Here is a 17,622-nt window from a genome sequence, read left to right on the forward strand (position 1 = left end):
TTCTTCAATCACTAGTAAACCCAACTTGACCACGCTGTCTGCACAGGTTTGCTACACAGCGCCAACAAGCATGGGACCAATTCCACCCGTGTTCATCACTCACACGGGTGTGAAGTACTCTTTTGCAGGCAGAAATTTCAGAGAACAATCAGTGCCTGAACGTTTTCAGAGATTTCGACATCCCACTCCCAAAGACATCTATTACGTGGAGTGTCTACCACATTTGTCACACTTGATGCTGGCAGATTTCACTTAAAACCCCAGCGGCTGCTTCCAAGACAGACGCTTAAAAGGAATACATTACAACACACGCATGCAGTAGAAGCACCCTGACAAATCTCTGAAGGCACCCTGGCTGCACTGGAACACATGGACAGAAATACTCCACGCAGCACAAAGCTCTTTTTGCATGGTGCATGAATTTCAAAACGCACTGAAATTATACAGTAACGGGAAGCCAAAACTGCCTGCTCTGATGGCTAATTGCACAAACCCCACAAAAACCCAGCGCAGCATAAAAACGCACCAAAAGCCCGGCTTTGTACATCAAACCCGTCCTGTTCTTTTTAATTTCTCTGTGCTTATGCTTGAGCTAACGTCCTGTTCTGGTTCAGAGAACAGACCTCGGTCCAAGAGAACGGCTGACAGTGACTCCCGATGAATTAAACTTTTACAACCATAAACATTTATATTTTCACTAAGGACTGCTCCCTGGACTGCCGAACCAGAATCAATTATTCCTTCCATATATTTATGGCCTCCAAAAGAGCACTGCAGTCTTGTAACGTAACTAAACGGTTTGAAAAGCCAATGTATATATAAAAGAGATCAGAATGTCAGGGAGACCGAGCACCAGCAATACTTCCTACAACTCATGCTGTAATTGTGCCACAAACATAATGAGGTCTCTGCACCACCACTATCCCACGCAAGAAGGTGGAGTGTAATTGAAAATGCACTTGCATTATATAAACTACTTTAATCATAGATGCACACAGCTAGAAATGGAAGAGACATTAGGTCATCAAACCCTCATAGGTCAGAGCTACACTTGACAATACATTTGCAAGGACTTTCTCCGGTATAGTATGAAGCATCTTTAGTGATGGAGTTTCCAATACTTTCTTTAGCACTCAAAGCTACATTCTATTTTAGGCTGGACAGGAAAGGTCTCCCTCTTTGTTTCACCTTACTTGTCCTCATAATACCCCTTTGTGTCCTCCCACCACCATAAATGATTCTCACTTCCTTTTGGTCTACACATTTTAACTGTTCAGTACTACATCTTTCACAGATTTCCAGTTTCACTGTTGGCAAACACACACTGAATGGTTAATCCTCCCTTCCAAGTCAGTCCCTCAGCTCCCAGAAGACCACAGTTGGCCTATTGTAGATTGCCTCATCTCTTCACCACCTCCATCACTTCCCACCTATATCATGTTCATTACTGTCTTTTTAGAGAGTGAGGATCCAAGAATCAGTTGGGAACAAGGATCCATCACCCAAAACAATCAGGTCAGACAGCACAATCTGGACACTGGACAGCTTAGAGCAAAGATCTTGAGTAAAAAGTGATTTCTACTTCCCATTTTCTTGGTTGCACAAGGGCACAAAAGTGCCCTTCTCTCCTGTAACCTCAGGAATCACGTATTGAGGACAATGGCTGGTGTTCTGCCTTACGGGCACCATTTCTTATTTGTATGTGAAAACTCATTTCCTAAAGGCCACAGATAAGGAAAGAGCACTGCAGAGATATGAAAGGTGGACTGAGATGAGACTCAAATGCAAACATCGGATTCTGTGAAGGTGGAAATAGGTCCCCCTAGTCTTCAGAATCAGAATGAAATCAGAAAGAAAATGTTGTTCTCTATAATGATCAGCCACAGTGTGGATACCCCTACTGAAGTTCTGTTTTTTTCATCCACAGCAACAGACTGACACACCACCCGATACCAAGCCTTGGATCCTTCATCTCAGTGCCAGCAAAGCACTGTGATACCAGGGAAAGTGGCAGTATCTGGCAACACCTACACGTATAAACACAACAGGAGAGGGCACTCTCTTCTGCTCATCACATGCAGTTAAAGCCCACCTTGTCATCCAGCAGAACTCAGAAAGAAATGGACACGTTCCCAAACTGATTAAAGATTTAACTCTCATCTCCCTCTGTTCTTCTCTCCATAAAACAGGCAGGCAGACAGGAACAAAACCGTATGTATAACAACCCAGTTGCAAAAGTTATTACTGTTTTCCACAGCAAAACAGACTCTTAACTAAGCAAGCTCAGTTTTGATGGTGTACAATATGAGAACACAATAACCCTGTCCAACTGCACACCACTGATTCCGCTTGAAGCTGCACTTCCAGTGACCACACGCGCTTTCCTGTAAGGAAAAACAGCAGTGGAGTTGCCAGCGCGTCTGTGTACACCAGCCACTGGTAACAGCAGCATCTGACAGCAAACACCATGCATCATCCTGCACAAAACAGTGTCACCACAATTGCTGTAGCTATAGTGTAGTAGAAAATGTTATGAAAACAGAGCGGAGGACCTGAAGAAGCCAACTGAACGTCAGAAGCAAGGAGCTGAATCACATCACTCTGACAGGAGCGCTGTTTTATTCGGTTTTACTTACTCGGCTAATGGGTGAGCATGGAGCTAATGCTAGCTCTCCTCACTGATCCAAGGGCAGCAGAAGTACCCAGAGCAGGCACAGCCATCACCGTCTCTTCTGGAATCCATCCTGCTAGAGAGGGACTAGATCTGACATGCTTGGACACCACTGAGTAATCCTCCATGTGCCTTCTATCTCCCTTTGGAGAGCACTGAATTAGTCACAGAGCAGCTCAGTGCCCAGTGACAGGGCAGAGATCATAATCTGGCCCTGTTTGCGTCTCTGCTCCACGCCAAGATAACAGTCAGGTCTGTAGCAATGTTGCTTATACATTAGCTAAACAAGCCATTTTTCAGTTTCCATCAGAAACCAGAGCATTTTCACGTATCCTATTATAGCTGAGTAAGACCTGCTCTACTTAACACTAGCTTTTTGTAGTGGAAAATCTCCAGGAAACAAGCTGTTTAATGATGTTTTATCTGACTTGCACTCATTTCAAGCTAAAGTATTCCACCTGCCTTGAAAAGGCATCTTTCAGAGACCGAGTGCTTTCCTCCAGTCCTTGCTCTGCTCAAGGCTGCCATTTTCTGTATTTCATTTTTTGCCATCACCTCTCATTTTATCAGCCAATAATCTTCTTGGGCAACCGCTGCAAAGAGCACACTGTCAAACCTTTAGTATAAGCACTGCTAATCCCTGTTATTAGCTGCACCACACCTCAAGTCAGAACGAAACACTGGGCAGAACCACAGTGCAGGTACTGTCCCATTGCCAGTGCCTTCCCGTTACAAACAGTGCTAAGAACAGTGCTTCCCTCCAGAGCTGAACAGAGCCAGCAGAGCATCTCTACCGTTCCTTCCTTATCAGCCAAAGAAAGGATGCTACATTTCTGAATGGGCAGCCAAAATTACAATTTCGCTTTTAGTAATTTTGAGAGCTTTAGGTCAGTTGCAATTTAGGTCACAGCATACTGAAATACCAAGATGCAAACTTCGGCTGAAAGCTTTGTTGTACTCTCAGAGCTCTTTGCCTGTAAGAGCAAAGTTCATTAACTCATTAGCCGTGCCCTAGCAGGGAAGCAAGTGAGTATGAATTGCTCCCTACCAATGCTGTGGATCCTTGCTGTCCCCAGTCTGATGCTCTCCAGCCCCCAGGAGGCTGCTGAAAAAGACTCATGCTTCTCAAAGGAGGAACAGACAGTTTTGCTGTCATTCAGAGAGATCTCAGTAGAGCAGCGAGTCAATGGGAACCACATGAAGCTCAATGGAAAAATCAAAGTCCTGCTCCTGAAGAGGAATAACACTGCACACCAGTACAGCTGAGGGCCAACTAGTTGGAAAGCAGCTTGGCAATAAAGGGGCTGGGATCCTGGTGGGCAGCAAGTTGAACACGATCCAACAGCATGCCCTTGCAGCAATGGCCAGCACTCTCCTAGGCTGCAGTAAGAAGTACTGCCAGCAGGTCAAGGGATGCAATCCTTCAGTTCTTCCCTTCTACTGGACACTGGTGAGACCACAATTCAAGTGCTGTGTCTAACATTGGGTTTACCAGTAACATACCAAAGCATGTTTGCTGAAGGACTTCAATGACGTAAGGTATGGGAGTGCATAACCTACACGGACAGGCTGAGGGCTGGGACTGTTTGGCCTCAAAAGGAGAAAGCTCAGCTCAGGTGGGGACATCTTATCAATGTCAGGAAATACTGATGTGCAGAAATAAAGGTGACCAAGCCAGACTCTGTTCTCAAGCTATCTAGGGTTCAATGGAAAGATTAAAGAAAATATGATAAATGAAACAAAAGCCAGTGAAGGTGATCAGGCCCCAGAACAGGTTGTTCAGAGAGGTGATTGAACCTCCATCTCTGGAGATATCCAATATCAGCAGCCCTGAGTCCTGCTCTCGTTCACCAGAGGAGCTGGAGTACACGATCTCCAGAGATCCCTTCTGATGTCAACATTAGAGATTCTCATGAGTACAGAGCTTTTCATTTGAAGTCCATCAGTTTCTGCTCTCCAGATCACATCCATCTTGCAGATATTTCAGAGTTTCTTGCCACAGCACCCCTTCTCTGCTCAGTATTTTTAGCTCATTGTTTTGTATTTTGCCAGCTGAGAAACTGCAGTTTGTAATTTTACCTTCAGGTTCATATTTCTTCTTAAAAGTGAATACAATGTCCTGTTTATAATAATAAAATCACTAGTTGGCAGGATGACATCAAATGGAAAAAGAGAAAGCAACTGGAAAATTTAGAGCAAGCAATTTTGAGTGCCAAGTTTCACATTTGTAATAGTCCAGCAGAGGTCAACAGGCTCACTTGTTATTAGGCAAATGGTAAAGAAATAGATATCTTCAAGTTCTTCCATGTTTGACTATATAAACCATCTCCACTTGAACAGGCTCTAGTGCTTTCCAAAAGAGTGATGTTATACATTTTCCACAGTAACACCAACAATGGGAGACATGCAAAAGGCAGAACTGCTTTGCACAGAACGGCCTTTTTTCTCTCTCCAATATTTAGGTTTTCGTTTCCCACTCTGATCGGACTTTCCTGGCTTTAGTTTCTCGTCCCAGTTAAGAAGGAAACAAAAAGATATGAATGAAATTAGAAACATTTGGAACAAGGCGTAGAAATAAATAGCTTTTGTGTTTCTTAGATTCTTGGCTACACCTTTTCAAACGGACTCCTCCGGTGCTCTGTCTGCTGCATCTACCCCAGAGATTTGCATTTCCTGCTCTGCCCTGACCCTTTTCTGGGCACAGGGCTGTGTACCACTGAAACGCTGAGTAGAAAGCAAAGCAAACAAGGAAATGATGATTGCATGATAGAAAAGATGGGAGAATGGTTGAAACTTTGCACCCACCAAAATCTGTCTGTATAATGCTAATCCTCTGATGTTGCTCCAAAAACAAAAGATCGCTCCTCAAGCTTCAATGAAAAAATATCAATTTCCATCCCCCTGAATAATAGAAAGCACTCTGGTCCTGTTCGTATTAACACATTTAATGTCTCTGGAAGGGAAGTTTCTTCAACCACGAATTGTGATACTTTACAAAACATCATGCCCTCTGTAAAATACAATTGCAATAAGCAATGCTAGTACCTAACATTTGCCTAGTGCCTTTCATTAGCTTTCAGTGCTACTTACAAACAATTAAGCTGGGAGTGCTCATTAAATACTTGCCTCATTTCACAGTTAGATAAAATCATGCAGGTAAAAAAGCAGCTGTCCACGATGAAACTGCATGATTGGCAGAGAGTTGAATCTTGGATCGTCTCAGCCTTAAGTACTATAAAAATATTATGTAAAGCTTTCTTTGTGAGCCATTGCTGAAGAAACGAGAAGAAAAACCTCCTGGAAGCAATTCTGCACAGGCTGTCTAGGTGAGATCACAGCTGCAATCCAGACTACGTATGGCAAGAAGATGCTTTCTGTAAAACTGAAGTAGTTGCAGGAAGATAAGGAACACATTTACAAGATGGCATGGACAAGATATCTGTCCATCTCACTCAGCCTCAGCAGATGGGTTTGCCCAGGTCAGGTGCCTAGTTATAACCAAAAGTCTCGTGCTATCTTCGTGTTTAGACTACAGACTAGTTAGTCAGCAGTGTGCTAGTTGACATTAAAAGGATTAGTAAATTAAGCTCAAATAATTGTCTTAAAAACCTTGACTGTTAAATGTTTATATTTGAGAGGATCAAAAGGAAATCTTCTTTGTAGCGTGCACTATGGTCAGGAAGGGGCAGAGAGGGATTTAAATGGCTTAACTGCAAAACTGTTATCACCTTGATAAGTCCCAGTGCAATAATTCAGCAATAAAATCAAGAAATCCACTTGGAGCTTGTTTCCAAAAATGACTGTCTGACTGTAGACAAGTCAAGCTCTTTATTTGCTTGAAGGAACTTGGTCAGAAGAAGCAGAGAATGCTACTGAAATGTAGTCAAGAATATAAAAATAATCACTTTCCAGTGACTTCTCAACTGCAGGTTTCAGCATCTTTTGGTTTTTTTAAGCTAGTTGAAGTCTACAGTGTGGATCTGGTACCTGAGTGCTACCACAGGTCAAACAGAAGTGCAGTCCTCCCCCAAACTATCCCACTGTAGAGCAACTGAGAGCCAGTGAAGCTGAAGCAGCACGAAGGTCACAGGCTGCAGTGCAGGATTAAATCCAAAGTAACATCTGGAGTTGGAGCACAGATACAAATGGGTGCAGTTCATCAGCTTATCCCTCTCCAATTGCTAGCTTTCATGCCAGTAACAGACTAAGAGAGAGAGCAGCTTCTACTACTGCAGGTGGTATCTTGAAGAATCAGACTTGTGGGTCTGCTTCACCTCAGTGATAGGCAAGAAAGCAACAGCACACTGAGCCACTGAATCTGTTACCCACCACACAGTGAGACCTCCCAAGAGAGACAGGATGCTCAAGCACAACAGATGTGGGAGTGGAACACATCCTATCATCTTAGTAATACAAGTACTGTTTTGCTTTCATGCAGCTTCTTTCCTTTATTGCAAATCGAGGTCTCAAACTACTCTTCTTTTGTCTTTATATCTTTACTAGTGAAGTCTAGAAAGTTCTGCCTGCTACATTTAGGCAGACCACCAAGATCAGAATGTCTATCACCTAACAGACTGCAGAGCTCCCCAAAGCTGGTAGAAGGGAGCAACACAAAGTTGCAGGGATGAGCAACGTGAGTGGGTGGACAGCATGAAGCTGCCAGGCTACAGGGAGAGAATGCATTTGCCAGCTGCTAACCTGACCAAGAGCCGCCACAAACTCCCCATGACACCAGTTCTTCAAAGCAGAAGAACGCTGAGACTAGACAGGAAAACATAGGACAGTCTCTACCTGTGCTTAAGTTTCAAAGTAACAATGTCCAAGATAATTTGATCTGCCAAGCATTCAGAAAATCTCTGCAATAAAACTACCCTTAAAATACGTAATACATTCCAGACAAAAACATAAAGCTTTCAGATTAGGTGCCAAACACCAAATTTTCAGTTTTCAATAGTTCTTTTGAGAAAAAGCCTACTTTGCCTCACAAACACTTCTTCAAATAACTTGTCTTTTGGGTCTGTAGGCACTTTCAAAAGCAGTTTCTTTCTACATTAGCAAAGGTAACGTGTAACATGCTACCTGTAACAACATCAGAGCCTTTTCAGAATGCGATGAAATCAAAACAAAACAAAAACAAAGCAATGCTGCACCAACCTGAGGAGGAGCGACAGACCAGGCTTTTTGTCATTACCTTAAATCTCTCCTTTTGGCCATCTCTCCCGGTGAGATAACCCAAGGCAGGCTTTGGGGAAGGCATTCCAGGGCTTCAGGGGAAAAGTCAGAGAAATCCACGCCATACTCTGTCAGGATTCCTTCCGTTTCCGGCTCGATTTCCCCCGCCTGACCAAGACTTTTGGCCAACTGCCTGCAAAAAAAGACAGAAAGGGTTGCAAAAGCTTCTTCCCTTGAGATCCGCCTTCCTCCCCTTATTACTTTAAAAAGTGATTCAGCCCCACAACCTGAAACGGAAAGTAAGATCCCACCTGATCCTGGGCAGCTCTGCAGAAGACAGCTGAGCTGCTGGGATGCTCCGCACAGCTCTCTCCATCCCAGAGATACACACCTCCCTACCTGGGCAAACTGCTGCCCCATAAAGCAGAGGTGCAAAGAGCCCTTACTGCCTTTCTTACAAGGGCCTGCAAGAACAGATGTGCCCACAGATTGCCTCTCCATTCATTGCCCAGGCTCCCTTCAGAACCCATGTGCTCCTACTAGTTTGTTCCTCCTCTGCTGGCGACACAGATCTCAGAACCACGATCTAGAAGCAAATCATAGACAAGGGAACTTGTCCCACACGCTAATAGCCTTTGCTGCAGTAATCTGCACGTGTGGATGAGGCGGCTGCTCTATTACACTTAGAGCAAATTTCCATCTGTCCTACTGCAAACCCCATGGCACATTCGTTCAGAGCTCTGGTGTCAAACAAGTGCTTGGTTCCGGATGCAGTGCACCAAGTGGGGTTCCAAGGGAGGGGGGAATTGCTGTCTCCCTGTCTGCTTACAAATATTACAGGAGAATCAAAGTCCCCACAGTGCCTCTCCTCTCCTTTCTCATCCCTAGAATGCTCTATAGTACACAGAGGCAAATATACATATATATATATATATATATATATTATTTTTTAAATGAACTGCCATTAGGGTGAATGGAACATCACAGACAATAGAGATAACACTGCCGGTCCAAGAAAATTACAACTGAAATTAAGGCAAATCCATCAAAATATGACACAAAAGAGAGGGGTAATAACACAGTGCAAATACAGCCACTCTAATACGTGTTTTTCCACTGCATAAAATACACAATAACAGTATTGATCCTTCTGCTTTAATTCTAATGAGAGAGAACAGGCACTAATGGATTTTCAAAATCTGGGCCAAAGCAGCGTACTTGTCATTTGGACTAGCAAGATGCTCTCGGTGCTTCAAACGTGCCATAAACCCACAGAACAAACCCCATCCGTGCAGTGCAAGCAAGCCCATCTTCCTTATGGGAGCAGAGCTCCCTCTCCACAACGGGAAGGGCTGCGTAATAAACCTGTCACAGTGTGTAATACACTGAAAAGGATTGTGCGCCTCGTGGTGTGGTAAATTGTAGAGTTCACATTGCCTAGCTTTAAAATAAAAATGAAAACAAGGATAAAAGATATTTCCCTCCATTGTTTCAATTTTATGTGCAAACTCTATGGCAGAAATACGTGCGCATTTGGCATTGAGGCTTAATTCTCCACTTCTGCAGCTTGGTCCCAGTCTGATCTTTATTTTAATGTAAATAAACGAGGCATCAGTTTTATCTCCTCCTCTCTCAGCAGTAACAATAAACCAGAGAAATCACTACTTCATTTCCAGGATCTAATGTGCAGCTGGGAGACTTCACAGGGATGGGTCTATGGGTCTGCTGGCCCTCGGAATCTATGCTCAAACCTTGCACCCAACTCCATAAAGCACAGGAAGAAGTACCTTGACCCAGACAACTTCCCTGACCAGGTGGATAGACAGAAGTTTTAAAAAAGAAGAGGAAAAAGGACACGCTGCCCTACCAAAAAGAAAGGGCAAGAGCTTAAGTCTCGGGTGCCCCTTTCCTCAGAAGGGCAGCAAGCAGGAGGGTTGCTGGAGGGCCACACTATAAGTAATGGAAAGCACCTTTTAATGCCAGAGTGCTTTCCAGCTCAGTTTTGAAACCCATGTTTTCTTGATCCGTTTACTGAAATTAGATTAGGAACCATAAGGAGTTTACCCAGAGGTCTGATATAGGACTAATATTTTTTAATAGTAATTAACATTTGATTTACGGTGTTCCAGGGAACATTTCCCAAGTACCTTGAAACAAAAACTGTACAAGTGGCTTTAATTGGGGCCATGCTACAGTCACACAGACATGATGACTTGCATCAGAGCAAAATCTGACAGGACAGCATGTGATCAAAGGTAACGCATATAGGATCACCAATGGCCCCGGAGTAACAGCCAGGCTCACTCATGGGCTCTGCAGCCACCGAGGGTAGCAAGAGTAGTTCAAGAGGCTTATAAACAACAACAGGCACAGGGCCCAGCAGCGGTCACGGCATCTGTGGCACCCCAGGCTCGCATGTTTTTTCTTTCTCCAAATGTTAGAAGGTGAAAAATGAATCAGACGTTGCCTGTGACGTTGATGGGAGAGCATTAGAACAGCCTGGGGGGCTGCTTTAATGCCCTCGTGTTGACGTCGGGCCCAGGTAGCAGCAGCCAGGGAAAGCACTGATGGCAACGTGGTGCAGTCGGGTGTGGGGAGGCCAGCCATGGCTCCAAGCTCACTGAGCTGCTCCGAGCTGCCGACTCACCATGGCCTCATCTCCCACAACTGCATGCCTGAGGCAGTCACACTCCCGCTGCCATCTGCCCCTTCACAAGGATGCTGATCAAATCTATTCAGCCAGCCATTTCCACAAACGTACATTGGAACCCTCTCCATCCCCCAGACTCAGCCAAAACCATCCAGTGTTGTCAAAGGTTACATGATAAGAGCTCTCCAAAAAAGACCATGCATAATTACACAAGGCTTGTTTCTTTTAGAAAGCCAGGCAGGCTCCCAGATGAAGTCAGTAACTTCCCCAGGGACTTCATAGTCGTTCTCAGTCTCCCCCTAGAGCAGAGATACCCACAGCCATTCTATACAGAGGGTTTCTTTCAGCAGCAGCAGAATCACTGGATGGTTTGAGCTGGAAAGGTCCTAGTAAGGCCATATAGTTCCAACCCCCTGCCATGGGCAGGGACATCTCCCACCAGATCAGGCTGACCAAAATCCAATCCAGCCTGGCCTTGAGCTCCTCCAGGGACGGGGCAACTTTTTTCTGGGCAGCCTGTGCCCAGAACCTCACCATCCTCTGAGTAAAGTATTTCTTCCTTCTATCTAATTTAAACCATGCTGTTTTCATTTTAAAACACCATTACCCTTTATCCTGTCACAGTTTTTCCAATAGGCCCCTTTGAGTATGGGAAGGTTGCAGTGAGGTCTCCCCAGAGCCTTCTCTCCTCCAGGCTAAACAACCCCAGCTCTCTCAGCCCCTCTTCACAGCAGGAATGCTCCAGCCTCCTGAACACCCTCCACATCAGTAACTACACACCACTTTGATGAAAAACTACAAATGCAAAATTTCCTATTCTTTTTCAATAGTTTTATTCATCATCATACTGTGGTGGCAAAAAGTAAAGACTCCACCCTTAACCATCTCCAAACATGCAGGGATGCCTCAACTAATGCTCCAAACAGCCTTAGATTTCATCGCTGATAAGAGGTCTGCAGGAAACAACTGTTCACAGCAGTACTTGTAATAATGACCTGAAACAGGAGAATATTCTGTAGCTGTTTTGCTTTATCTGCGACCTGAAGCAGGTTCAGTGAAATGGCATTTCACTGCCACAGTAAAATCACATCACATGCAGAAAGGAGTACGGCAGCATGCATTCGCAGCATCACCAGTGAGATGTGGAGCTGTTGGGTCCTCCCTGCTCCTTCCAGCAGTCAGGGTGACACAAGGTGGCCTTCAGAGGGGACCGTGTCTCAGTGGTGACCACCAGGTGGCAATCACGACACAGAAACGCACCCCCTCCCCAAGGGGACCTCCAGGGGCTGCCGGGTTTCCTGCTAGGCAGGTGACCACTCTGGTTGACCAATGCCACCAGCAGGCCCTCAGCTGGGCCATCCCAGTGTGGTCCCCAGGAAGATCAGGACATCCTGTGAACTCCAAACACAGCACCAAGCTTCCCAAGGGAAAAGGAAAGCTGATGAAGGTGCACAACCAGCCTGCAGGAGTTCAACTGCATGACAAAAAGTGGCTGAAAACACGTTAAGACATCCAGAAGAAATTACTGTCAGCCTCACAGGGGGTTTTTTCCTTGTACTTCCAGCAGACTTGCGTGGTGCATTAAGAAGATCCACAGGTCTTCTGTCCAGACATCTTCAGAACGATGGCAGTTCTGCCAAAGGCGTATCATGAAGTCTGTGGACAGAAGGGGTGCACTGCCTCAGCAGGGACTATGCCTAGAGCTATGAGCAGCTTGTTTCCTCAACTCCCCTAGAGCAGGCTGTGGTGGAAAGAAGTATCTGAGGCCAAGCAGCATGACAGTGCCACAAGGGATGACAAGAGCAGGAAGGAAAACCTGACTGCTAGCTGTAAAACTCTATATAGCTGTAAAACTAATGGCCCCACATTAGCTGAGCCTGTGTTAAAGAAGATACAGACACAGAAGGATGTAGTGACAAGTCTCCAGTCAACAAAACCAAGGTTGGACATTCAGCTTCCTTTACTAGTCACCTGGCCAAGCAAGTTCAGAAAACCAAGCGTGCAGTGAGTTGCTGCTCAGCTGCTCATCTCTTTCAGGTGCAGGCTCAGCTAGCAAGATAGCCAGCTTATCAACGTGCTCCAAAAGAAACAGGAACTTTTGGGACTTTCAAGAGGTTTCCTTGAATTGCACTCTCTAAGCAAACATGTATTTATAGTTAAAAACAAAATGGGTCACAAGGTTTTACGCTCCCATCTCCACAAGGAACTTAATGAAGTGCAACTGAGTCGCAGAGGAAACGATTATGTATGAAGACAATCGTGGAAGTTTTCTTTCCTGACAACACCCTTTACACATCTTGGAAACTACCAAAATATCCAGATGAGAATATGCAATGCTGTCAGAAGCACAATTAAAGAAAAATGCATTAGCCCCCTCCCAAAAAAAGACATTAGCCCATCCTCCTAATTCGTTTTGGTTGTTTGGGACACGATACCAAGCAGCACAATCACCCTCCAGTCTTTTCTCTGTTGGAGTCAAAGACAAAAAAAACCTCTCCTGCCAACAAGCAACTTAGTCATAGTGAAGTTCAAAGGGAGGCCACTTCAGTTCACACACAACAGTTTAGCATTAAAATACAGAGTGACCCAACTGCTCATGTGTCTCTCAAGAAGCACATCTGAAACTTGCTGTTACAAAGCAGCCATAACTGATAATAAACTTTGGAAAATAGAAAAAAATCCACAGGGCAAAAGGGACTTCAGTTGCTTTTAGTTTTAGGGCTGACAGGTCTGTGCCAGCACATTTCAGAACAAAAGTTTTGATGCAAGTTTTCAGTTTTACAAGGAGTTTGAGCTGAGAACTCTAAAAACGTCCCAGTGCTCCATCAGAACAGGTCTGCAAGAGGAAGAGAAAGTGGCTTTATGCCCACCCAACTCCCACTACTGTACATATTCCAGACTACATCCAGATCCCAATCACCTTCAACATTTGGCCACATCGTTTCCATGTGTCAAAGCTACCTACTCTACATTACCAACTAAATGAGGACTACTCCATTTTTCCCAAGATGACTGAACAGATTTATCAGTGCCCACCACTACTTATTAAGGCCCACTCAATAGGAAACAGTGTGGTTGCTCCAGGTGGGTGCTTAGTGCACTGCAGCAGTTCCCAAGAAAAAACAAAAATGCTAAGGACTACAAGGTCTTCACCAGGGAGAGGTAAGATGAACTTGCAGTCTGGATCCAGCTCTTCACAGACCATGTGAACAACACTGGCTTAAAATCTTCACAATAACACCTCTGATTTGAACTCTGGGCAGCAATGGCCTTACAGTGCCTCCTAAAAAGCACAGTGTAACATCAATCTCATGTTTCAAATGTCAATGAATCCTTTTGTGATTTCTAGCATTCTTCCCTGAAGCAATGCAACTTTAAATATCGCAACAGTTGTGACTTCTTTCTACTTAAAAGAAAACCAAAGACGAGCCCCACAGCTACTGACCTTCATCCTCTGGCAGAAGTGAATTTGCTTACACACTTTGCACTTTTCTTACATTGGTAGATAACAGGCTGAAAGATGTCCAGTCTAGCACCCTGCAGTGCTTGTGCTGGTCGGGCTATGGACCCATGCGTGTTCTCTCTAGACTGTAAGCTATTTGAGCAAGGACTGCACACTCATTAATGCTGTGATATCTCAGCAAGTCAGAGCAAGCACCAAAAGACATTAATATTATATTGCCATGAGAGATAACTGGCAGTGAGCAGTCGTTAGCCTCATCTGAATTTCTCCACTAGGCCATAGGAGGTATGCAAGGCAAGTATCCTGTTAGTCACAGAATCACCTGAGTTGGAAGGGACCTCAAGGATCATGAATCTCCAACCTCCCTTCAACAGACAGGGCCATCAACCTCCACACTGAATATATGACCAGGCTGTTCAGGATCCCATCCAACCCAGCCTTGGTCACCTCCAGGGATGAGGCATCCACAACCTCCCTGGGCAGATAACAGATTCACATCCTTATTGCATACATCAAAATAAGTGAATCTCATTTATCTCTGCTTTCACTAGCAGCCACATACCCTGATGCAAAGTTGCTGTCTTCTTTCCAATCCACTATGCGACAAATGAAGAGCATATTTGAATAGTCCTCGGGTCTGGCCACAAAGTCTGAGGGGCAATCAGCCAAAGACACGTAGGCCCTGGGCACTCTATGGTCCACAGGTGAGAACATGGCACACTTCTTGAAGAGCTCACTGTTCTTGTCTGCCAGAAGCTTGATGAAGCCTGTAGCTGCTCGAGAATGCTTCTTTTCCAAAATATAGACCACCTGCAAGAGGCAAGGTTTTCTACAGTCAATACCTTCAGATAAACTTATTTTCTGCAGCAGAATAGGGGTACGCAGAGGCTCAGCAGAATACCTTGGAAAAATCACAACGCCTATATCCTATATTTTCGTATGCATATGTTTTTGTGTGCATTTTCAAACTGAGCACCTATTTACAGTGTATTTTCCTTGCCATCTTGCTGATGGCTATAGATAAGCTATGTGCCTTCCAAGTGCTAGCTCTCTACAGCGATTTTCTTGATTACAGAACAAAACCAGACATGAAGCAGATGCTTCCAAATGCAGGGAATTAGCCACAACATACAAGCAACTCCTGTTAGATCTTTCATTTGTATCCTCAGCCTGCGATTTTGACATTCAGTGCAGAACAGGCCAGTTCAAAAACGGTGCCTCTGGCAGATCCAATGCTAACCACAGGAAAGGATGTGCTGTGGGGAATTTGGCAGTTCTCTCCTCTCTGTGCTTTCTGAAGTTAGGGGTTATTTTACCTTTATACAAGACTGCTTTGAAAAGAATAATAAATTACAATATCATTAAATAATTGTTCCAGAGAGGTGTTCATCCAGGCTGTATTTTTGTAGACAATAATAAATCAACTGGATAACAGAAATACTATAGCTGATTTCCTAAACTTATACAGACAAGTCCTTCCTGAAGGTTTCAGAAGCTGCACCTCTGTGTGATTCTGAACACTGCAACTGCCACGCTGGAGGAGACCAGTGGGCAGCACAGCCCAGAACGGGGACCAGAATGAGAGGCTGCACAGGAAAGCACAAGACGTGGAAAAGACCTGACCCAGCCTGCCCCACCAGTCTCTTGACATCCGAAGATTGGCTCAAGTCTTGAACCAACAGCACTAACAGCCCTTCCAAAGTCTTTAAGTATTAATTCTGACAACTCTGGATATTCTGACACACATACTAGTATCCAATTCTTTTTTTTTCTTTTTTTTTTTTCTGATTCTTGTTAAATAATTTTGCCTAACAAAGAAAGGGAATTTAAACTAGCATAATTGGAAAAAATAACAAAACACTTGAGTTTTATCAGATCGGACAATTACTCTCTTTGAAACAGGGAATGTTTATTCAAAGATCAACAAATGGAGGCTAGAGGGAAGCCAATGCTGGTCCTCCTTCAGCCTCTGGAAGCACACTCATGCTGCCACTTTCTGTGGACTTACCTTAGCTGTCCTCTGAAGGAACTTATCTGGGAGGAGCCTGGGATCGTTCACCTTGGGTACCTCCTCTGGTTTTGTTCTGTGCACAGCACCCATCCCACCAGCTTTCACTGCAACAAACGAGAAACACAGCCGTTACTGTAGCATGTTTCCATCAAAATACAATGTGAGGTGCATGAATTAGACTTATCTGAAAGGAGTGCTGATGCATCTGAAAGTGCTTGCATAGCCAAGTATTAAGCAACTTTATTTCTCCAGACTACAAAAGAAAGCAGGTATATGCTCACTTACCATGGAGATCTGCTGAAAAACAACAAAAGTCAAAACAAATCCAAACTTTACAAGTACAATTTTATCAGCCATAATAAACAAAATGGTGCAAAACACACTATTTCTTAAATACTAAGAAATACATTAATTTCCTGGCACTACTTAGTTGGAGTCATTAACATTATATAAACAGTCCTCTAAGTACATACATTCATTTAATATTTAATTTCCTTAACAAATGTTATGCAAGGTTATAAAACACATGTTTATCTTAGACATTGAAACCACATCTACTAAGCTGACCCTCTTCGGCTGCAGACCAGGATTATTAAAGAGCCTTATGAAAGTAATTGCTGCGTATGACAAACAGCCACGCTCCTTCCCCTTGAAACTCCTTCACCAGATGCCAAGAGTATTTAAATCAACTGACAGCTAAATTCCAGTTCACAATTTTCACAATGAAAGTATCTGTTACAGGCAGCCAGCACGCCAATGCTTTTTGTATTTACAAACAGCCAACGCAATCCTTGCCATCGAGACGGCTTGGAGCAGTGCCCTGCGAGCCAAATGGATGCTGAGAGCCCGTGGCTACTGGTCTGACAGCAGCTTTAGGACGTGGTTGTTGTCTGAAGGAGGCTCGGGAGAGACCTTATTGCTCTCTACAACTCCCTGGAAAGAGGTTGTGGCGAGGTGGGGTTCGGCCTCTTCTTGCACGTAACAGCGACAGGATGACAGAGAATGGCCTCAGGTTGTGCCAGGGGACATTCAGCTTGGATATTCGGGAAAAATGCTTCCCATAAAGAGTGGTGATGCACTGGCACAGGCTGCCCAGGGAGCGGTGGAGTCACCGTTCCTGCAGGTGTTCAAGAACCATGAGAATGTGGCAGAGACGTGGTCAGTGGGCAGCATTGGTGGTAGTTGTATTACATGATCCTAGATGATCCTACAGGTCTTTTCCAACCGCAGTGACTCTATGATTCTCCCTCACTTTTGCTGGATGAACTCGGGTTTGCCACAACAAGGGTTACTGAGGGATAAATCCCCCATGGAACCTCACGGTTATGAACAAGTTGGGAAAAAACCCGCTGGGATCATTTTACACAGTTTAAAAACTGGAGATATTCAAGTTACACACCTCATTGCTTTTCTCCTCTAAGATCGCTGTCAGCTAGAGGCTGGACCAGGAAATTGGTCAGCAAAGAATAAAAGCAAGGAGCCATTCTTAAAAATTTTCAAGCCATCAGTTAATAGGAAAGGGTTTATGGTGTGCCAACCGTAAAGACAACTTGGACAAAGAACGGGACGGTCCGAGACAAGGAAAAATTGGCAGGCAGGGAGGGCAAGGGGAGCTTGGTAGCCTTCCAAGGCCAGCTGTGCAGGCACACCTGACG

General features: G+C 44.5%; 1 protein-coding gene across 3 annotated transcripts in view; it reads right to left on the minus strand.

Annotated features, from left to right (window-relative positions):
• DIS3L2 (DIS3 like 3'-5' exoribonuclease 2) overlaps window positions 1-17,622 on the minus strand; it is a 164,643-nt gene that overhangs the window by 82,148 nt on the left and 64,873 nt on the right. For all 3 annotated transcript variants that reach the window (XM_042878083.1, XM_042878085.1, XM_042878084.1), the window contains 3 exons: window positions 15,965-16,071; window positions 14,519-14,766; window positions 7,863-8,036 (listed from right to left, as the gene is read on the minus strand). In XM_042878083.1, the coding sequence (XP_042734017.1) occupies window positions 7,863-8,036; window positions 14,519-14,766; window positions 15,965-16,071 (529 nt within the window). The remainder of the gene's footprint in view (window positions 1-7,862; window positions 8,037-14,518; window positions 14,767-15,964; window positions 16,072-17,622) is intronic.

Source organism: Lagopus leucura, unplaced genomic scaffold, assembly GCF_019238085.1.
Source record: "Lagopus leucura isolate 7727_CA_CO unplaced genomic scaffold, USGS_WTPT01 Super-Scaffold_100021, whole genome shotgun sequence".
Classification (NCBI taxonomy): domain Eukaryota; kingdom Metazoa; phylum Chordata; class Aves; order Galliformes; family Phasianidae; genus Lagopus; species Lagopus leucura.